General features: G+C 43.2%; 1 protein-coding gene across 2 annotated transcripts in view; it reads left to right on the top strand.

The window, feature by feature from the left end:
- Nucleotides 1–23,636, top strand: part of XRCC4 (X-ray repair cross complementing 4) — a 389,606-nt gene that overhangs the window by 74,651 nt on the left and 291,319 nt on the right. For both annotated transcript variants that reach the window (XM_088457922.1, XM_088457921.1), the window contains exons 2-3: nucleotides 3,573–3,727; nucleotides 17,302–17,492. In XM_088457922.1, the coding sequence (XP_088314048.1) occupies nucleotides 3,573–3,727; nucleotides 17,302–17,492 (346 nt within the window). The remainder of the gene's footprint in view (nucleotides 1–3,572; nucleotides 3,728–17,301; nucleotides 17,493–23,636) is intronic.

Here is a 23,636-nt window from a genome sequence, read left to right as displayed (position 1 = left end):
GAATCTCGCTCATTAATTCGCATAGTATGTACGGGCAATCTTGGATGGTCTGGGGCGAAGGGAATTGGTCCCGAGCATCGTCGAGATTGCCCATCATTTAGATGTGTACCCGGTCCTAATCTTCGCTCTTTTGAACACATGACAGTGTGTCTTCATCAAAACCCACCAATCTGAGGTCAGTGTGATATTATAAGTGTCACGGGCCGCACTGGAGCACCGTGGGGGATTCGGGAATTACCTGTCTGGGTGCAGGCTGCTGGCAGCTGGTTGGGTGCGCAAGCAGGTCCCTGAGAGGCAGCACTGGGTCTCTGACTTGGCAGGGATGTGGTGCCTGGGAGGCTGTATGGACGCTGCCGGGTGCTGGGCGCCACCATCTTGGCTCTGACCACATGACAGGAATGAGCCAATCCAGTCTGCATGATGCAGAGGAGGCTCTGACAGCCAATCCAGCTCAGACACTGGGTATTTAAGGGCTTCCTGGGAGCTCTAGAGTTTCCAGTGCAACGTCTTACTCAGCTAGTCTGTGTGCTAGCTCTCTGTGCTCCTTTAGTCTCATTTGGTTCCAGCGGTCAAGTTTGCAGTATTAAGTTGAAGTGTTCCTTTGCTTCCCGCTTCACTTCTTAGTATCTCCGGCAGTTGGTCTGTTTCGTCTCAGTTCTGGTGACCCATTCTGCCGACTGTGACACGTTACAGAGTCTCCCCCACCAGCAACCTTAGCCAGCACCTGTACTAGGTTCCTGCATTTCAGCTGCTCCAGATGTGGTGCTCCGAAACTCTCCAGTGGGGTTTAACTCTTCACTTTCCTTGTCTGGATCACCGTCCTCCACTACTTCTACGAAGGACATTAATGAACAGATATCCTCTTCGTCCAGCCTCATTTCAATTTCAGGAACCTGCTCGGGTCCACATCCCACTTTGGCCTTGACAATAAGGCAGTTATAGTTCTAATACAGTTGTGCAGTTAAGTGCAAAACATGAGCTCTAAAATTTGGTGAAATGTTTCTTTCTCCTGTGCTTTATCATCATCCATTGTGTTAGAAAGCTCATATACTGTAATTGTGTTTTTTTTTCTCCATGGACATCAATAGCCTTATGTGGACATTAATTCCTATATGAGCCTCTGTTCACGATCTTCCCACGCTCTATCCTCTGGTCCTATAATTCAGTGGAACAAAGGTTTCTGTTAGGTTACTCTGCACTCTTATACTCGTTAGTTTGGATATCTGCTGATAGTCTGGTCTATAGTGAAAGGGTGTTACTCCTTTTGAGAATTTTTCAATGTACATACATTTCATACATTGTGATCTGAGGTATATCCATGACTTGTTAATTAGCATTAAGTTAAAAAAAAGATTTGTCCATTGGAACCTGCCTCATTAGTCTTTTTTTGCTCTCAGTGTATTTATTAAGATTATTAGAAACATTCATTTTTTTCCATGCAACAAGTACAGGTATTTTCATCACTTCATATTTTTGCTCCTTTTTATGGAGTTGGTCCTCCTAATAGGACATTGTGCACTCAGTCATCCTAATGGGATATTGTGCACCCAGTCATCCTAAAGGGGCCTATCCATTAGCAGATACATTTGAATGATGAACGATTTATCGTTCAGGCGTTCAATTTATCTGCTAATGGATAGGCACTGAACGATAAAAATGCGTACTATTAGAGATATCTGTCGCGGTAAACGACGAACGATTTTTTTAATGAAAATGAATAGAAACAAAAACAATTCACTCCCAGAATGATGTCATGCAATATCGTTCATCGTTTGCAAAAATCTGTCATGTACATGACAGATATCTGTTACCGCAGCCCCAGGAATTTTCAAAAGATAAATCTTTTGTCTTTCAGAAAGATCTGCTAATGGATAGGCCCTTTAATGGGATTTTTTATTGAATAAATCTATATTGTTTTGTGCTATTGTACCAGAGAGTGTTTTATAATTATTACAGATTGTGTTCGCAATAACCTGCATAATAAGATACCTTGGTTTTGAAGACTGCAAAGTGGTATCAAATAATTCCTTCTCACATTAAGTAAGCAGAAATTTGGCACTTATGTACTTAACTGACAATTTGTTTTCCAAAAAACCTTTAGAAATAGTTTTTTTTTATGATTGAATTAGATCAAGAACATCTATTTATAACTTATCCCACACGTTTTTATTAAGAAAATATATATATATATATATATTTGAAACACCTAACATAATTTTTTTAATATTAGTCACCAATATATTGGACCATCAATGTTTGGAGCATCGTTACTATAACAACTTTAATTTCCCCAGCAGCTGCTCCTCTGATGAGCTGCATGGTACACAGTAGAAGACTGGGGGGTTCAATTTACTATCCCTAGCGGCTGCTGCTTTCTGCACCCGCCGAGTGAGGCGTCCTGCCATGCTGACCAACAGAGCCGTAACTAGACTTTTTGGTGCCTTGTGCCAGAAAGAGCATTGACGCCCCCCTCATTTTTCAAAGGGACATAATGCACCCAGAAAACGGGAATGGTCTCATGAGGAAGGGCCAGGGAAGAGATAGGAGAGGCCAAGAGATGCTGGGGATGAAATAAGAGGAAACTACAAGTGAGAATGATAATAAACAGAAATATGACAGGCCCAAACAGTGCCCCCTGACCTGTGGTGCCCTGTGCGATGGCACCGGCCGCACTACCCTAGCTACGGCCCTGCTGACCAATTGGCAGCACAGCAGTCATTGGGGGTGATTGCAGGAATGCAGAGGGGTCGGGAGGTCTGTTTTTTTTGTCGGCGGCTGCTGAATGATTAACTTCCGTCAGCAGCCCACTGTGCGTTACTGCAGGTTGCAAACAACGCAACCTGGCCAGGCAAGTGGTTAAAGGTTTAACTGGTATTACATATTACGCTAAGGCCGTAAGTGCTCTTTCCCTCTGACTTTTAATTTGCACACTCTTTCACTATCTATGATGCTGGTTTAACATTTACTGCCTCAAGAGGTTTGCAGAGAATCTTCTCTGGGATGTTTCTGTGGCAGTGGCGTGAGACCCCCACCTAAATGGGGTTGTCAAGTGTTGATAAAAACTGTCTAATTCATGTCAGGTGATATAATTACAATATTTGACAATATAAATATTTTTTTATTTTTTTTTAGGTCATCTGTTTACAACAACTACTATATGTGCGTGTATGTATGTGTGTATATATATATATATATATATATATAACAGGGGCAGGAATTGTGTGGCACTCCAGCTATGGTGGAACTACACATCCCAGCATGCTCTGCTGTTGGGGCATGCTACAACTGGGGCAGTGCATGCTGATTGATTGTGTAGTCCCACAGCAGTAGGAGTGCTGGACATTGCCTACCTCTGTGTTATGGATTGAACTCTATAGTTTGAACCCTGATTTTGTAAAACAGCCTAGTGAAATGATTTCCGAGGGGGTACAGGTAGAAAAGGTAAATGGGAGGGGTAGCTCCTGACACCAGGGTAGCAGCTAGAATCCTACAATGACAGTGTATTTTTGTGGCTTTTATTTATCTGAAAGTCTAACCAGCAAGTTCTGTGATTTATTTTTTGTTTCATACAGATACTTTCAAATGATCATGGAGAAGAAAGTGAGGAAAATCACTGTTGTTTCTGACCCAGAGGCTACATATTTCCTGCAGATTGGTTGGGGAGAAGATTTGGGCAAAGGATTTGCTGTGACGCTGTGTGACGGCCACGCTGCATGGGTTGGTGAAGGTAAATTTAGAAGATACATATATTTATCATGGCATTAGTGATCCAGTACATTCTAAAATGTATTTCAAATTTTGTTTTCCATGAAATTCTTCAAATGTATGCTATTGTGGGCAGATTCATTTCAGTATTGGCGTTGCATACAGACAACAATTAGGGGTCTATGGACCTGATTCAGACCCGCTCACTCGATGCATATGCAAATTCAGCAAGGCTGGCGATCGCACGCCAAGGCATTAGCACTAAACTGCGTTGAGACGCTCAGGCATGCCTGCGTTCACATCTCCACTTCCCCATTTCTAGCGGCCAGCACCTGTCATCACCCACAAATGGCATGTCTTGTCACTCACTCTGCTAGGCAGTCTATGCGCAGCGAGCGAATGCTTCCCAATCTCTCGTGCTGGTTCGCACACGCGGCTGCGATGCAAGCGCACAATGTGAACCAGCAGCATCTACGAGCGAATGCTTCTTAGCGAGTGGGTCTGAATTAGGGATGTGCAGGCTCGGATAGGTTCGAGTTTGCACGTTGAGTTCGGATTTTTCCCTCCAAAAAAACGGAACTCAGAAAGAGGCAAAACGTCATCTTGCATGGACGAACATCATCATTCCTGGACAAAAGTACAGGAATGATGATGTTCGTCCATGCAAGATGACGTTTTGCCTCTTTCTGAGTTCCGTTTTTTTGGAGGGAAAAATCCGAACTCAACGTGCAAACTCGAACCTATTCGAGCCTGCACATCCCTAGTCTGAATTAGGTCCTTTGTACTAAGCCTTGGATAGAGATAAGGTGGATGAAGACAAAGGACCAACCAATCCGCCTGTCACTTTACAGGCTGTGTTTGAAAAATGACAGGAGCTGATTGGTTGGTACTTTAATCTCCATCCACACGGTCCTCAATGCTCCCCAACAGTACAGGTTTTAGAGATATCAACTGGTGACTTAATTAGTTCCTCAGTCATTTTGATTTAACCACCTGTGCTCATCCATGGATATCTTTAAAACCTGAACTGTTTGGGAACCTCAGGAATAGACTCTAATGCATGTTTGTGCAGAGAAAATACCTGATGGTAGGATTATAAAAGTAATTAATAAAAAGATATAAAGCTACAATTGTTCATAAAGCTTATGGGGGAGATGTATCAAACCTTCCTGAGATAAAGTGGAGAAGTTACCCGTAGCAACCAGTCAGCTTCTAACTGTCATTTGGTAGATAAATGATAGGTAGATGCTGTTTGGTTGCTATAGGCAATATCTCAACTTAATCTCAAAAGTTTGATACATCTTCCCCTATGTATTTAATGCACGTGGAATATGCATGCACTTATGACCCAACTGTCTTATGTACATGCCCATTATATACCCCACCAGTATACCTTCATATGCAATCATATAGCCAATAGATAACCTTGTATGATACCACTAAGTCTCCCTATAAGGGTCAATATATCCCTGTATGCTTCCACATTATTGCATGTGCCTCAATAGACTGCTAAGGGTACTTGCCTCACAGTCTATAGGCAGCCACCATTGCTGTCCACATACAGGTAACACATTATGTTTAAGTCCAATTTGCTTCAGCAATGAAGGTTTTCACAGTGCTGACATTTGTATTTCTTAGTGAATGCAGGTTTGCTGGAGTTGTGAAAGAGGTCACCAGTTCACGGGGCCAATGATGTCTGGTCTGATCCAATTGGCATCATGTGACTTTGCAGGCCTGCTATCACTTCCCAGGCTAATCTTTCAGTTTGCAGATCGTCCCAACTTTTAACTAAGTTTTATGGCCCTATCCAATTAGGAGTGAATCAGTCCCCTAAGGGGCAATGAAATTAGCTTCAATGTGTTGCCGCGATGTTCGGGTGCATACATTCCTGAGAATTATACATCATCATCACTCATTTTCCAATGCGCCTCTATGGTGTAATTAGCTATGTTAGTGGTCACCAGGTGCCGACGTTCCCACGCCACTTTGCAGGGGTATGTATTCAGGAAGCCGGCGGTCTAAATGCCGACCACCAGCTTCCCAACAGTGAAATCCCGGCATGGGACTAATGATAGGCGACTAAATACTGACGCCTATCATTAGCCCCACGCCGAAATCCCAACGCCCGGCATCCCGATCGTAGGTAAGCCGGGCGTCGGGAGTGGATGCCGCGTTTAGGGTCAGACATCCCCGGGGGGCGGTTAGAGTTAGGCACCCGCCCCCCCCCCCCCCCGAGAGGGTTAGGTTTAGGGTGCGGGAGGAGGTGTTAGGTTTAGGCACCCCTGGGGGGAGGTTAGGCACAAGGGGGGGAGTTTAGGGATAGGCACCCTAAGGGAGTGTTAGGGTTAAGGAGGGGAAGAGGGGATGGTTAGGGTAGTTACTCCCCTCAGTCGGGACTACATACCGATTCCACTTTGCAGACCTTGCTGAAATGGAATTTTCCCCTTATAGCCAAGGGCTTGCCTGCCGTCCACTTTCTCTTATAATAGAGATAGACTTACAGTATACTGTATGTGTTTCCGATTACCAAATCAAGGACATAGTAAAAAAAAAAAAGTAGGAGACAGACTGAGGAAACAGCACAATATTGCATGCACTTTATAGATGGTGCTCAAAATAAATATGCTATCATCCTTCATTAAAGGACATAGGTATGTTATATATGTGTTGTATAGTGAGCTGGTGGTGCAATACTGCTTGGCACTCGCACGGTGCTACATTTATTTCAGTGCATTTCTTCTTCGGGGTCCATGGGGTCCACAGCCATTACGTTGGGGTAGGAATCCCGGTCACCAAACAGTTAATACAAACGAGCTCTCTGCTCCCAGGATGCATCGGGTTTCCTCCTCATATACCCCACCTCCTGCCTCAGGTAGCCAGTTCTTCCTGTTTTGTGTGTTCACCACATAGACAGCGGGACTGCTGGAGCAGTCCTGCAGACGAGTACATAAAAAAAAAAAAGGGAGTTTTACTCTCTATCTCAGCGGGTGGTCTGAGCTGTCCTGGAAGCAGCCTCGCTCCTGATTGGAGGCGCACCGGCCACGCGCTGCAACTACCTCCTCCGGCGCCGCACCGCTAGCCTCGGCAGGTCCTTGGCAGGGGATTCGGCAGGGGCTGTCTGGCCCTGGACCGCAACCGCATCAAGGGGATGGCAGGTAAGCAGGTGGTCGCGGCGGCCGCTGACGCCGGGACCACGTGGCGGTTCGGCCTCCGGCGGTGAGACTGGCCGGAGGCGCGCTGCAGTCAGGAGGCATACGGCTTGTTCTCCTAGCCTAGACTGCCGGGATTTGATATTCCTGACCAGCCGGGGCTTGTGGCGGCGGCCAGGTCAGTTTACCGGGCAGGTCCAAGCAGCATAGGGGAGGTACTCTTCCCCGGCGGCCCCTCCCCCAATCCACACGCTAGTTCAGTCCTCTGGCACAGTTGATTGTGGATTGTTCCTCCCAGCCTCCATATAGGGCAGCCAGAGTGTATGTCAGTTGCTCTCTGAACGCTGCTTCTACAAAAGGGACGCTGGGCAGTCTCCCTGTATACCTTGCCTACTGCTGGTCTAGGTTTTTACTGGGCTCTATCCTACCTAAGCTGAGGCTGATTATGGTAGTGAGAGCTTATGTGCATATGGCTCGCAGAGTATTTATGCATGACATGTGATTGTTGTGTATGGATACTGTTTCTTCTGTAAAAGAACTGTAATTCCTGTATACTGTCACTGTCTCTCCCCTTCCCTTGCTACAGATGTGTGGGTTGAGAGTAGAAAGCAGCACATATACACTCAGAACCAGTGGCATAGTGTTATGTCTAAGGAGTCTGAGGGTCAGGTGGTGGGAGCCCCGTTGCTGATATCCTGTGTAGCCTGCAAGGCAGGTTTGTCCCCACAGGACTTTCTACAAAATGGGCTTTGTGGGAACTGTTTCAGACAGCCACCACACCAATTAAGTTTGCCTGTTTCAGGCCCTGAGCCTCCTTGGGCATCATTTTCTCAGGTTATGGCTCAGGTGGCGGAATGGCTGGCTGCCCCGGTACCACCGGTTTGGGGTTTGCCTCAGCAGATGCATCCTATGCCCATGATGTGGCCGCGTTGGATGGACCTTGGTGCTGGTAAGGTTATGGCATCATCCTCGGGGGTTTTTCAGCCTCAGGCTGTCAAGCCAAAGCAGCCTAATTCTAGGCGCCATGTACCGCCTTACATGGGTGAGTACTCGAGTGCCTCCTCCTCCTCCGAGGAACAGGCACAGGACTTTTCGCAGGAGTCTAGCTCCGAGGAGGGTGATGATCATTTCCCAGTAGCCGATGTCCCTTTTCTGATAAGGGCTGTAAAATCAGTGTTAAATATCGAGGAAGGGGATCTTCCGCTTAGGAAAGCCCCCCTGTTCAAGCGCCAAAAAGTGGTTAAGGCAGAATTCCCAAAGTCTGAACATTTATCAGAACTTATGGAGGAAGCCTGGGTCCGTCCGGATAAAATAAGCCATTCTTCTAAAAGAATGGCGCTTCTATATCCTTTTCCAGCAGAGGACTGTGCCAAGTGGGAGAATCCACCATCAGTTGATGCGCATGTGGCACAGTTGGTTAAACGTACCACTTTGCTAATCCCAGCAGTTTCGCTGAAGGAAACCACGGATAGGAGACTGGAGTCTTGTCTCAAATCAATTTTTTCGCTGGCAGGAACGGCCACCCGCCCAGCTATGGCCACTGCCTGGGTAGCAAGAGCTATTGAGGAGTGGGCCAAAACTCTGACGGAGTCTTTACCAGATGCCTCTAAGGAGCAATTGGATATGATCTCCTTTATTAGAGAAGGGGCCTCTTATTTGGGTGATGCCGCCTTGGATGCAGGGATCCTTTCCTCTAAAGTTTCAGCTGAGTTCGTGGTGGCACGTGGGATCCTCTGGTTGAAGGATTTGAGGGCAGATGTCGGGTCCAAAAAGGCCCTAGAATTCCTTTCATTCACAGGAGGTGTGCTCTTTGGTCCAGAACTGGACAAAATTGTATCCTCCATGGCAGTCTCAAAGACGGCAGGTTTACCATCAGCAACCAAAGGTCAGCCCTCAGCGAGATTTCCACCAAGAAAGGCAGGACCCAGGAAGCCCTGGCAGAACAAACGTCCAGGATAAACCAGTGGCCTGATGGGAAGGGCCTCCCCCTGGGGGATCCCAGGGTGGGGGCCGACTGATTCGGTTCTCAGAGCCCTGGCACCTCACGAAGGAGGATGCCTGGGTTCGGGGAGTTGTTTCCCGAGGGTACGCCCTGACGTTTTGGAGGACACCTCCTCAAAGGTTCTTTTGTGTAAACCTGCAGGTGGGTTCAGAAAGAGCTTTGGCCCTTCAGAAGGCTATTCTTGCCTTACTAGCATCAGAAGTAGTGATTCCGGTGCCAGAGAACCAGTTCCGAGAGGGGTTCTGAAACCGAATGGGTCATACCGGCCTATTCTAAATCTGAGAGAGCTCAACAAATTTGTTCGAGCCCCCAGGTTCAGGATGGAAACATTGAGATCGATTGTGTTGGCAATGGAACAGGGGGACTATATGGTGTCCCTAGACATACAAGATGCCTAGCTTCACATCCCAATCACACAGGCTCATCAAAAATTTCTTAGTTTTGCGGTAGGGGAGGAACATTTTCAGTTCCAGGCCCTGCCGTTTGGCCTGTCCACAGCCCCTCGGGTATTCACCAAGGTGATGGCAGTGATAATGGCATGCCTCAGGCGCCAAGGCGTCAGGATTTTGCCTTACTTGGATGACCTCCTGTTGCTTGGGCAGTCCCCACAGCAGTTACAGGATCATTTGAGGCTGACAGTATAATGTCTGTACAGTCACGGCTGGATCATAAACTGGCAAAAGTCGTCACCCTGTCCGGTACAACAGATGTGTCATTTGGGAGCGAGATTGGACTCCGTGGTGCAGAGAATATATCTGCCGGAGGAGAAGATCCTTGCTCTACAATCACGAATTGCGCAGGTTGCTTCGCAACAGGCAAATATCCTTTCTAGTAGCTATGCAGGTCCTGGGGTCGATGGTGGCCACCTTCAGGATGGTGGAATACGCTCAATTCCACTCCAGACCACTGCAGCAATTCATTCTGTCTCGCTGGAACAAGGATCATCGCACAATCAGGTCCCAGCTGCTGCATCTCTCTCCAGAGGTACGGTTGTCCCTGACCTTATGGTTGCAGACAAAGCATCTCAGGCAGGGTCGCCCCTTTTGGGTGTCGGATTGGACATTAGTCAAAACCGACGCCAGTCTAAAAGGTTGGGGGGCGATGACTGGGTCACACACTTTCCAAGGAAAGTGGTCAGTGACGGAAAGCCGGTTACCGATAAATATCCTGGAACTAAGAGCTATATTCAAAGCTTTAGTGCAGGCTCAGGAAATCTTAAAGGGCAGGTCGGTGCAGATAGAGTCGGACAATCGCACCGCGGTCACCTACCTAAATCATCAAGGGGGCACGAGGAGTCGGGCCGCCTTAGCAGAGGTATCAAGAATCCTGGTATGGGCAGAGACTCATCTGCCCACGATATCTGCCGTGTTCATTCCAGGAATCCTGAATTGGGAGGCCGATTTTCTCAGTCGGCAAGAGATAAATGCAGGGGAATGGGCCCTACATCCACAGGTTTTCGGAACCTTGTGGACAGGTGGGGTCTACCAGAAATAGATCTGATGGCATCAAGAAGGAACAACAAGGTTCACAGGTACGGATCCTCGACAAGAGATCCGAGAGCCGAGTTTGTAGACGCAATGACTGTAAAGTGGCGTTACAAGCTGGTATATCTGGTTCCCCCGTTTGCTCTTCTGCCCAGAGTGGTCAGAAAGATCAAACAAGAGGGCAGCACCTTCATATTAATAGCTCCGGCGTGGCCGAGACGGCACTGGTTCACAGATCTACGGTCTCTCTCTCCATAGACACTCCATGGCCTCTGCCATTGTGACCGGGTCTGTTGCTACAGGGTCCCTGCTGGTACCCGGATCTTCATCGGCTATCTTTGACGGCATGGCTCTTGAGGCCTCCGTCTTGAGGGAAAAGGGGTTTTCCGAGTCTGTTATACGGACGATGCTGAAGGCACGGAAACCATCCTCAGCCCGTATATATTATAGGGTTTGGCATACTTTCTTTCAGTGGTGTGAACTGAAAGGGTATGATCCACATAAATTCCTGATATCCAGAGTGCTGGATTTTCTTCAGAGCGGTCTGGAAAAAGGGCTACGCCTGGCCTCTTTAAGGGTACAGGTGTCAGCTCTTTCAGTCTGGTTCCAACGTAAAATTGCTCTGAGACCAGATATAAAGACCTTTTTTCAGGGGGTGTTGAGGATTCAGCCTCCCTTCATTTCCCCGGTTGATCCGTGGGACTTGACTCTAGTTCTGAAGGTTTTACAGGCTCCTCCGTTCGAGCCTTTAAATTCAATAGACATCAAGTGGCTAACAGCAAAGACTGTATTCCTCCTTGCTATGGCATCTGCACGTAGAGTGTCGGATTTAGCTGCGCTTTCCTTCCGGGAGCCGTTCTTGATATTTCATCAAGATAGAGCAGTACTACGTACTAGGGAGGGTTACCTTCCGAAAGTGGTGTCTAAATTTCATATTAATGAAGAAATAGTAGTTCCAGCATTTCAGGGCACAAGTCTCTCACAAGGTGAGGCTTCCCTGGATGTGGTCCGTGCGTTGAGAATTTATGTTAAACGCATGAGCAAATGGAGGAAGTCCGATTTACTTTTTGTGCTTTATGGTTGTCATAAGCGTGGCTGGCCAGCCAATAAACAGACACTGGCCAGGTGGATTCGCATGGCAATTTCATTGGCTTATACACAGGCTGGTATGCGTGTGCCGGAGTCAGTGACGGCACATTCTACTAGGGCGGTAGGTCCATCATGGGCGGCCCACCGGGGTGCTTCTGCTGAGTAATTATGTAAAGCAGCCACATGGTCTTCCACCCATACCTTTGTCAAATTTTACGCCTTTGACACTTTTGCCTCTCAGGATGCCTCCATCGGGCGTAGGATTCTCCTCTCTTCTGAGAGTCAGGAGCGTCCCCGCCGGCAGGGTTAGTGCTTTGGGATATCCCCAACGTAATGGCTGTGGACCCCATGGACCCCGAAGAAGAAAATAAGAGTTATGGTATAACATATCTTTGTTAACTCTTTTTCTTCGAGGTCCATGGAGTCCACAGGACACCCACCCAGACGCACCTGTAGTTCTGGGGGAGGTTTTCCGTAGTTTCTTCTCTTGAGAGTCTGGACTCGTAAGTATGGGTCTTTTCTTTCTTACCCTTTGTTTGTCTCTGCCTGCTTGAGCTTGGTAACGAACTGGCTACCTGAGGCAGGAGGTGGGGTATATGAGGAGGAAACCCGGTGCATCCTGGGAGCAGAGAGCTCGTTTGTATTAACTGTTTGGTGACCGGGATTCATACCCAACGTAATGGCTGTGGACCCCATGGACCTCGAAGAAAAAGAGTTAACAAAGGTATGTTATGCCATAACTCTTATTTTTTCTGCAATGTACTGTATCATCATTACTCCCTAATCACAGCAATCGATAAACCATTCAAACAATCAAAACTGGGAGGTACTATGTAGGGTGCACAGCAGGATACAAACTATAACAGCCATATATTCCTATGTATACAGTGCCATTAATGCTAGGCGTCCAATGAAACCTTATTTATATATATTCCAACAAATATGAAACCGTTTGTTCTTCCACTGTATTATTTCTCTCTCTATATATATATATATATATATATATATATATATATATATATATATATATATATATATAGATATACATACTGCACACAGATGCAGAATACAAACTAATATAGTTTATTATAAATGCTCATTACAGCGTTTCAATGTGACATAAATATAACATGCATTTTAAAAATGTAATTAAAAAGTTTGTACTTCGATATCACGTGTGGAAAATTAAACATGATTTAAAATAAAACATATAAAGCATAAGTGGTAACATACAGTAGCTTCAATATCAATCATCCTTTTGTGTTTTATGTTTACCTAATTTTTAATTTCCTATATCAGATTTTTCAATAAAATCTTTTTAGCTACATATTATTTGAAAATTAAGATTTAGCTCTTTAAGAATTTTGTAGTATTTTGCCTTACTTTTGACATTTCATGTCATACTAATACAGCCAGCTTTCTTATTTACACTTGTGGTTTTACTATTTGAGTGCAGGTAATTAATACTCTGTACTAATGTGGCTTTAAACTTCCCCTTTGCTTAAACACGCACGCACGCACGCACGCACGCACACACTTTTTGTTTGTTACAAGGGTTTAAGAGGTTTTTCCGCCGTTATGCAGCTTTATTTTTACATGTTCAATCTGCATTCAATTCATTTTTGTTTGCAATTTTTAGAGTTGCCAGTAAAAATGAGCGATGCTTCATTAACCTACTTCCAGCATTTACATGCAGAAACATAGTCGCACAGACATTGTGATTACAGAGCCTTGTGCATAATTGAATGGACCCCATTGAGTGGAATACAGTTGCCTCTGATGGAAAAGGCTTTTGTTACATACATACAGCAGCACATTACATAGTTCCAGGTAATACATGCACATGAGACAAACATAAAATATAGGGTACACAGTTTTGAATATCTGACAGTGAGAAGGACATAAGAGAATTATTATTGGTAATATTATTAATAAAGAGAATGGAAACCCGGAGTTTACTGGATGTTCTGCCCATTTCTTTGCCTGTCACAGTCTGAGATGAGATCGGTTTATTTCTGGGTCTCTCTTGCCCTATTTTATTGGAATCTCTCTAAAATACGTTTATTAAAAAAAATAAAGAAAATGGAAGGATTAAATCATAAGGAGGGGTTAGAGAACAGTTTACTTTGGAGATAAAGGAATAATAATAATAATAATAACAGTAATAATAAATTAAGAACCCTACACATAAAGCAATTTCATGTTTCATGTTAAAAACGGTCCTGGCACAGTGTAGGAATCATTTCCCTTCCTTGATCATACCCTTAATATTGTGGACACTTGGTGATTCTGTTACTCCCAATGGCATCACTGAGCTTTTTAACATATTCCATAGAGCATATCTCTCCCCTCATCGCAGGTGCTTGATCTGGTTGCAGAGAATCACTCCTGTCACAAATATAAGTCTACTGGTAGTGCCCTGTCTCTGAGCGTGTCCTATGATAAGCCAATTTTGGGCTTAGGCGTGGCATTATGCTAAACGCCACTTAGTTAACTATTTACCTCTTTCTCCCGAATGGGCCATTTTTGGAATCTTATCTAAGGGTATGCAGATGGCTAAGGGGGAAAATAAATTGTTATTAGATGTATCCGAAGCAGCCAAAAACATTTATCCTCCAGACGTGGATACAGCCCACTCTTCCTTCATTCTCGCTCTTTAGATAATCTTTTCTGTGTCTTTAGGATGGATTGGTTGGTTACTTCCATGCAAAAAGAGAGGTTTACTGATGTAAGACATAGGAGAGCTGCATTGACTCCCTGCCCTCTTCCCTTTGAATACAACTTTGGAAATGTTTCAGGGGTATGCTCTGGTACTGCTCAGGACACCCCCGATTTAACTTTCACCTGCTCTATCCGAACCCACAAGATGCAGATTTCACGTTGTTTCTTTTTCTTTTCTAGCTTGCTGTGGTTTATTGGAGTTATGGCTGCTATTCTCTCTTTTCCAATTATTGTTTTGGGTCCCAGTCTACCTCTATGTTTTACCTTTATTTGTCTGTTTGTTTGGGTGATGGAGTGTCCAGGAAAATGTAACATATTTCTTCTCCTTACTGCTAAGCCCTACAATAAAGTATTGAACTGTTACAGAACCTTGAGCAGAGCCTCTAATGTTCCTGCCGGATACACGGATGTGTCACCCCTATATAACTAATCTTTCCCTAAGTCATTGCATTTTCCATTATTGAATGATGAGCTCAATGAGCTAGTACTTTAAAGGCACAAACAGTAATAATGTGTATAACAGAAAAACTTACCTAGTACCTCTGATCAGTGGAAACTATTTTGATACCAATTAGTGCGAATACTTTGCCTCGGTTTCTGATATTATAACATAACCCATGTTTAAATCTTCCTCCTAAATCCCTAAATCTTGATACCTGCCCACAACATGGAAGAGAATATCTGATAGTTATCCATCTTCAGTGACCAATTCTGTAGCTTTCTTCTGTATCTCCTACATGTATTCATAATACTATTGTCACCTTCTCCCCTAGTATTACCTCCTTAGATGTGTCCCTCACCACATTAGGACCCTCATTCTCAGACTGGGATGTTTTTTTGTTTAGGTGCTTACTGATCACATAATGATGGTCTAAGGGTTGTCATAAGAGTGGAGGGGGCCCGCGTGCATTGCCCGTCAAGGGCCCCCTCCTCTCTCCCCGGCAGCCGACTGATGCGGCTGGCTGGCCACTGCATTATCAGTAGACTTTGGGCACTAGAGTGTGGTCTGTTTACTCAGGAGGGATTTTAGGAATAGATTGGTATCTGTACTCAATTGATGTAATGATAAGTGGTCACATATTCCTCCCAGGTAATATCCTACATATTTAATACACAAGAAAGATATATAAAAGCCTAAAGCTAAATGCTAGTTTAAGAGAATCTCCAATATTTTAGAGGCTAAAGGATTGCCGCCATACATCTACTGGTGAATCTTGTCTAATAATGGGTTGAAGGTGTCAGTGACATACCCCATTAACCACGTTCCTGGCGTGGTTGCGTGAGATTCGACCATGCCAAGGTGGGCTTTTATAGATATGGTCGTATCTGATGCAGCCGGCATCTGAATCCTCCCAGCAACTGCTGGAAGCTCGTCTTCCAGCAGCTGCCGGGCTCAGCTCACCCGGACGGCACCTCGGTTGCCGCTGCACCATCCCCACAGGCACGTTCTGCCGGCTGGGCTACAAAAGGAGGAGAACCTAAAAGGATTACCTGCCTGCGTTTACAGGAATACAGTGTTCTTGCAATCTAGACTGAGATAGCTCAGGGAAACTCTGGCTTCCCTTCACTCCCCCATCTACAGACACTGATGGGGGCGGCTGTGATAGGTTTCTGGGAGGATCGCTCACCATCCTGGGCTGCCTGGCTGCTGGCTGCTCTTTTTTCCAAGAGTTTAAAAAAAAAAAAAAAAAAAAGTTTATGGCACAAGTATGTATGTAATATCCCCAAAATTGTTATTTCTTTAAATGATCAGATTATCTAAATAAGATTTATATTTGTTTAGCCCTATGTCAGTATCATTGTATTAACAAATCTGCATATTTGTTAATAAAATTTTACTGAATCAGGTTTAAATAGCTATTATTTACATCATTTGATAAGAAAAAAACAATTTGGTGGACATTTTTGGAAAAAAATATAACGGTAAATGCTTTGCTGGAAGAAAAACATATTTTTTTAACACTGAAGGAACCAAAATGATATCAATTGTCATAATAGAAGCATTAGTTATGTCATATTTACTATTCAAATTAGTATTACCAGTGTCTAAATGAAAAGTGTAATGTTTGACTGGGGGTGTAGAGGTCCCACACTTAATTAAAACATTTTAGAGAAGGTGATATCATTTTATCCAACATTTCTTAATTGCCACAACTTTCTGGCCCCTAAGATGGCTTTCTTACTAAATAATTATTTGTCATTATTTATTTTAAGTAATTAAAATATACAGTAAGGAATCCTTTTTACTGACAATTATTAAATTGTCCTTGGATACAACACAATATTAACAAAGACACAACAAAAAACAAACAACCATATATCAACAAAGAAACAACCTGTGTGTTAGAAACAACTGTATCTGTAAAATAGTGTTGTTGCTTTGAAGGGCAACAAATATTTATAACTTTGCTTGATTGATATGAAGGCCATGGTGATCAGCACTGAAGAAAGCTAGCCCAATAACATCATTCGGTGAATAATATATGCAAATCAGCATGTACTGTACAAAACTGTAAATGTAAGTTGCCTGAAGTGGAAACACCATTTAAATACTACTGTGGTTCTTGGTAACATTACCTTAGTAAAATGTATATTGGTAGACTTTTCAACATGTATTTTAGCATTAATGTCTCAATTTAAACCACCATTGTAAGTAAGTCTCTCTTTTCACATGGAGTATAATGCTTGTTTTAGTATAAATGCAGGGAAGTAACTGTATGGAATAATAGAAGGATATGGGAGAGTAATCATTTGTAATAACATAATAAAAAGCTGTCATTCTCTGTGCTTTATGCTGCAATTTGCCATTATTTATGTTACGGAGATGCAAGCCATCTGAGCAACAAATGTATGACGCAAGTGAACGTACATGGTAGAAGAATCACTTCTCTTGTTTTCATTCCTGTCTGTGATTCTTATTGCTGTAATCAATGTTCAAATTATTTCAGAGCACCTACAAAAAAAGAGCCATGTTCTGTGAGCCAACATTATACAAATGAAGATGAAATTGATACAATATGAAGAGACAAATGGAAAAAGAATAGAAAAAAATTAGGGCTATTCACAATGTTCCAAGCTCACAGATGACATGCCAATTTGCTCACATCTGGAACTCTTACCTCCTGAATGTTCTTTTTGTCTTTTCAAAAAGCATCCGAGGAAGATGTGTCCAGGGAAGCAGCGGATATGGAGATGGAGCGGCCAAAATATGTTGAAGAGTTAAAGAAGGCGCTGATTACCGTGGCACAGCCAGCTAACAAGTATAGCTTCGATCTTGTAAAAGATGGAGATGTCCCTGATTTATATTGCTTTACATATGAGAAAAAATTAAGAGATGTTTCGGTAAGTAAAACTTGTAGCATCACTGTTAGTAGTACTAGTATTATGGTACAAACATGGTGTGCATGGGAATACACAAACAGACCATCCCAAAAGGTTTATAGGACGCCGGTTATGGGACCTCCCAGGCTGGAGCATGAGCAGGCAGCTTGGGGCTCATACTACTTCTACAACCTCATCTGTATCGGTCGTCCTCTGACAGCCGCCTCGCCTTCTCCCTGACCAATTCTTCTCATGCCTTGCTCCTCTGGAACTCACTCCCTCGCATAGTCAGGAGTTCTACCAATCTCCCCAGCTTTAGCCGTGCCCTAATAAAGGAACTTTTATTAAATCATTCCAGTCCTCCCTATAACTCACCACTCTTGTCCTCTGCACATCCACCATGTGTCCTTCCCAGTTTTCTCTTGAACTTTCAACTCTTCTCCCCTTCCCAAGGCTTAGTATGCAAGCTCTTATAAGCAGGGCCCTCTTCCCTTGTTCTCCTCCTATCATTATCCATGTCACCAGTGCTCCGCTCCCTTGTCTTCTACTGCCCTTCAGTAACTCCCACACTGTTTGCTCACCCCTGTTGGGTACAGGGTCATTGAGTACTAAATTGACACACCAGTGCATTCTTATTCAATCTACAGCGAGTTGCAATATCCTTGCCACTGTTACTTGACCTACACAGTCTGTGGTGTTCTAGTAATGTTTTATATGTATTCTATGGTTAGCTATTGTGTATTGTACTTATGCTCTGCTACTCTATTCATTTGCTAAAAGTTGCCTATTTCTATCATATCTTCGAGGCAAACGGTTACAAAAAAATTATTCCTTTAATTAGTCAATGGAACAAGGAACAGAAATTCACTCCCTGGTTCAGAATTTCCAACTATATCGATTGCTGGAAGGAAAATGATGTAGCGCAGATTGCAAGATTAGTTTCAATTAGTGCTGCTTTGGATATTGTCCCTTTTATGCTCTTGCTTCATGTAACCACAACGAATTCTAAGAAGTAGAATAGCCAATCTGAAGTAGCATTATTTCTTGTAGCACTGGTTTCTTTGTGTTGTAGTTACATATGAAGTCGTTTATTGCAGAGAATGGCGCACCATGGCAGGAAATGTGGGGGTTTTTGCCAATAAAGTGAATATAAATACAGATAGAAAGCAGAGAGACTGGCGCTGCGTTGTACAAATATCCTGTTAAAGAAAAAAACACTTCAATAATATGTTTCTCTGCTACTTCTTAAGTGAGGAAAATTACTAATCCTCAAATAACAAATACTGTATCAGAAAATGGAAAGAAAGTCGCTAGGTTCCATACAAATAAATAAAATCATCAGTGAAGCGGATTCACATTAGAAAACCACCATTTATTACATAATGTTACAGACGGACTCAGTCAAAACAAAAATATCCTATCACTGGAAGTATGCAATACAATACATAATCCATCAATTAATTTAATATTCCACAACCCTAAGGAACTTTGCACATTTAATGTTATTATGAGAACTAATAACAGGTTAGTAAATGTAATCTGGATCTCTGTCAGCCACGAAGCAGCCTAGATTCTCTGCTTATCACTAGCCATTGTGCACTTCTGGGTAATAACCTGCATTTCATCTGTACAGTATGCATTCATTACACCAATTTAATGTACCACTATACAGTCATCCCCTACTTTTGGAAAAGTGGGGACTGTGACATAGTATTCTAGCTAATTTATCCAGTACATTTTATGTAAAAAGATAGTAATTCTGTCATATATTGGCAGAAAATTATATTCACCAATTATGATTATTAATCTGTCATATACAATGAAGTTCTAGAAAAACTGCGACACATATGTAGTAATGCGTAGGTCCTTTCGATCGGATTACAGCAGCATCACAACGGGGCATGGACTCCACAAGATCTCTGTAGTACTGTGTAGATAGTGTACACCATGCCTCCTGACTATTTACTAATATTTGCCAGTGGTGGAATCCTGCTATTGATGGCATGGTGAACTGCATCCCACATGGTTCTATCGGGTTCAAATCTGGCGAACAAGGGGGCCAACTAATGGTGCCAAACTCAGAAGAATTCTCCTCCAGCTGTAATCTGGTGGCTAAGAACCTATGCGGTGATGCATTGTCGTGCTGAAAGAGTCCGCTCCCGTGCGAGTGATTGCATGACATGAATGGTGCAAATGTTTTGTAAGGATGGTTACGTAGCGTATGCCAGTCAGTGATCTCTGCAGATGTATCAGGGGTCCTAATGCGTGACAGCTAAAAACACCCCACTCCATAACAGAGCCACCGCCATCCTGTACTGTCCATTGATGGGATGTGGTGTCCTTTGGCTTGTGGGTTTTCCCCACATGCGTATTCATCCATTTGCCCAAACCAGTTGGAACCTTGACCCATCGGGCCAGACTGAACGTTTCCAGTAGTCTTGTGTCCAGTGGCAGTATTCACGAGCCCAGCCAATGCGCAGAGCCTTGTGCCATGGGGTCAGCAATGGGACCTGAGTGGGCGGTCAGCTTCTATACCCCATAGAAAAAAAGGGAACATTGCACTGTTCAGACGCTGATGATACTTCTGGCTCCAGCATTAAATTTTGCTGATATCTGTTTCAATATCACATGTCGGACGGATGTTGCAAAGTGTGCCAGACAATGCCATCCACTATTGCCAAGCGTTTCTTTCGGCCACAGCAGAGTTGCACGCTGTATGTCTACCCTGATGCTGTATAGTTGCGGTACAGCCGTTTACTTGTTTCATGTGAAAATCCAAATTTTATTTTCAAAGTCACTTAAATCATGATCTGCTAAGATCTTCACTGCAAATTGTATGACAACAGATTGCAGACATATCTGCCTGTATATAGTACTTCAATGGCGGAAGATTTCACGTCATGAGGGGGTGTGGTACTGTGAATGGAAGTACATGTCTCAGGTTTCCTGGCACATGACTGTATATTGACAGATATGGATACATGCAGGTGTGATATAAACTGTATAGCTGGCCACACACTAGACCAATTTTCATCCAACCATCCAACTAGTTGATTGGTTGGAATGAAAATCTGGTAATGTATAGGAGTAAATGATGATCAGCAATTTGCTCCAAAATGCCAGAAAACTGATGAAAATGGTCGTCAGACAAGTTTGAACAAATTGTTTAGATAAAACAATTAACAAACAACAGTTTTTGTCCATTTTCCAGTGTTTGGGAGCAAATTGCTGATTGTCATTTGCTTTCATACCTACCAGATTTTCATTCCAACCAATCAACTACTTGGCTGGTTGGATGTAAGTTGGTCTAGTGTGTGGCCAGCTTATGAGTCCTGTGCACTGTCAGAGGGACCATAAGGATGTAGGGGGTCATGTGGCTTGAATCTTGTTGAAGTTTGCGGGTTTGGTGACATTTGTAATTCGTGTTTTGGTATTTAATTATGGAAACCCGTGAGTGAATCAAGGACAATCAACTTTTATCACAGCAAGAGCTTTCCATGCTAACAAAATCGCAAACGGCAAATAAAATCCCAGGCTTATAGTGTGCTTTCAGAGAGAACATTTACATTTCTGATGTTAAACACACATTATATAAGGTGTTTGTTGTTTTGAATTCCAAGGAAAGGAAACAGTGGTGGATTCCTGTACTGCATACCTGGGCATTAATTAACAGTGACATGCAAAATAGGCCAGCCAACGGGAGCCAATTAACCAGTTTAAACTTCTAACACCTTTAGTACCGTATTGGGCATCATGGTCTGGATGCACAATGGTTTGGTCCCAATTTATGCAATATATTTCTTCTCACTGAGAGGTCATATAAGGAGAACAAGGATTTCATATTTGAGAACATTATATTTCCCATAAATGACTGACACTGTTGTACATCTTGTTTGCATGTCACAAATGAACATATAACTAAACGTTCCTGAAACGCATCCCTTTCTGGTTATTTTCCCAAGAACAGTTCTTTGTTCACATGAATTACAATATAAATAATCCACAGGAAATGGATGTACTGTATTTTCTTATTGTCTATATTTGTTTACTTCCGAAATCAGAAAACAAAGAGATCCAGCATGGTGTTCTGCTTATGGTGTAACATATGTTTTCCATGAAGATGTGCTTATTCAGGCTCTCACACTTCAGTTGCATAGAGGGGTTCTATGATGGTTAAGTAACATACATATATATCATCTGTAAGTTTCAAAAGGAAAATCTGTGTGTGTAATATTAATTCTGACATTATAGAGCTCTTAGGATTAACAAATGTCTTTTTTTCCACCACTTGAGTAACACTGAAATGTAGAACACATAGAAACCATTTGATTTTGTTTGCTTTGTAGTTTGGTAGGAAGTTAGATTAACCCTTTTCAGACATCTTAAGTGTACACATCCACTGTCTTCTACCATGTTATTTTATGATACTAGTATATGTAGCTACTCTACAGTGGAAAAAACATCCTGTACTGCAGCTTCATATCTCCTGTTCAAGGCTGATTGTAGCTGTATCTAGTACTCCCGAAGGGCAGTGTATCCACTCTTGCCAGGCATTACCACCACAATATACTGTGCTTATAACAAAAAGATAATTAAAGAGGAGACACCACTGTTGACTTAGTTTACCCAAAAAAAGACCCGAAACATGAATTGTATACTATACATCTAATACACTATATCATACTTGCAGTCTCTCCCACAATGACCGGAAGGTGGTGCTCTCAGCTGCCCAAAAAAGAGGGCAAGTCTTCCGGTCTGGCCGCCACTGTTGAAAAATGCCCCCCCGGCAGCTGGCCACTTGACGAGTGAAAGTGGGCAGTCGGGGGAATTGTAGGCGCTGACGCGATTCACGCTGAATTGCGTCAACGTAGCTTAACAATGCTGTAACTTTTGCCATTGTCTAGCAGGGGGTGGGACCTCGATAAAGCGATAGCGCCGCCACGCCCCCATACTGCTCACCATTGCTGCCACCATGCCCCCTGCAGAGCTGACCTGGCTACCCCCTCCTTAAGCCAGTAACCAACCTACTGTACTGTTGATATATTCACTTTAGATAACACAAATGTGACCAGGTCTTTATCTAATTAGCATGTTTAAAGTATAATAGCACATCTCCCTTTTTCTGTACATAGTTTTGAGGCAGAGTGGATCTAAAGACTAATCCTCTGCTGTACTGAATCTTTTGCAGGGGCGGCCTATTGCCTGTGTAATAGTGCTCATCAAATACATGATTTCTATTGATGGATCCAACACATAGACCAGTGGCCTCATGACATGGCTTCATTCTCTCATAGGCTACAAAATAAATGGCTTCAGTATTTCCTTACTGATATCATATTATGCATTTATATAGTATGATTGATTACACACAAAGCTGGCCAAATAATACATTTATAAAGGGCGGACATCTCTTCAGCAGTCGGCTAGTGTCCCCGAGCATGCTTGCATGTGTGACATTGGTCAACCAGCTTTTCTATTCAGCCTGATCAAATACCATATGATCAAGTTGTGTTGTAGAGCCATTGTATTGAGAAAATGTAGTACAGAAAATTAGCACTAACCAGCACCTGGCTTCAGGTAATCAAGTGGCTCCTGGGATGTGGCCCCTACAGATGTGTCCTCTGGGTGCTCCAAATAGCCCCTATTGGCCGCGCTATGGACCTGGCAATTTAGCTGTGGCAAGAGTCCTTTTTTCAAACTAAAAACTGCAAGAAGTGACAAAACTACATTGCTAGCGTAAACTGACCACTGGGGCTTGCGGTACAGGTTGAGTCTCCCATATCCAAATATTCCGCAATACAGAATTATTTTGGCATGACTGTGATAATGAAACCTTTGATTTTTGATGGTTCAATGTACACAAACTTTCTTTAAGGCACAAAATTATTAAAAATATTGTATAAAATTACCTTCAGGCTGTTTGTATAGGGTGTATATGAAACATAACTGAATTTCATGTATGTACACAAACTTTGCTTGAGCCACAAAATTATTGAAAATATTGTATAAAATTACCTGCAGGCTGTGTGTATAAGGTGTATATAACACATAAATACATTCTGTGTGTATATTGGGGTCCCATTCCCAAGATATTTCATTATGATATGTAATTATTCCAAACTACGGAATATTCCGTTATCCAAAATACCCCTGTTCCTAAGCATT

The sequence above is a fragment of the Taudactylus pleione genome, unplaced genomic scaffold, assembly GCF_031769625.1.
Source record: "Taudactylus pleione unplaced genomic scaffold, aTauple2 ptg000792l, whole genome shotgun sequence".
NCBI lineage: Eukaryota > Metazoa > Chordata > Amphibia > Anura > Myobatrachidae > Taudactylus > Taudactylus pleione.
The sequence above is the reverse complement of the archived record's forward strand: the minus strand, read 5'-3'. Positions and strand labels throughout refer to the sequence as shown.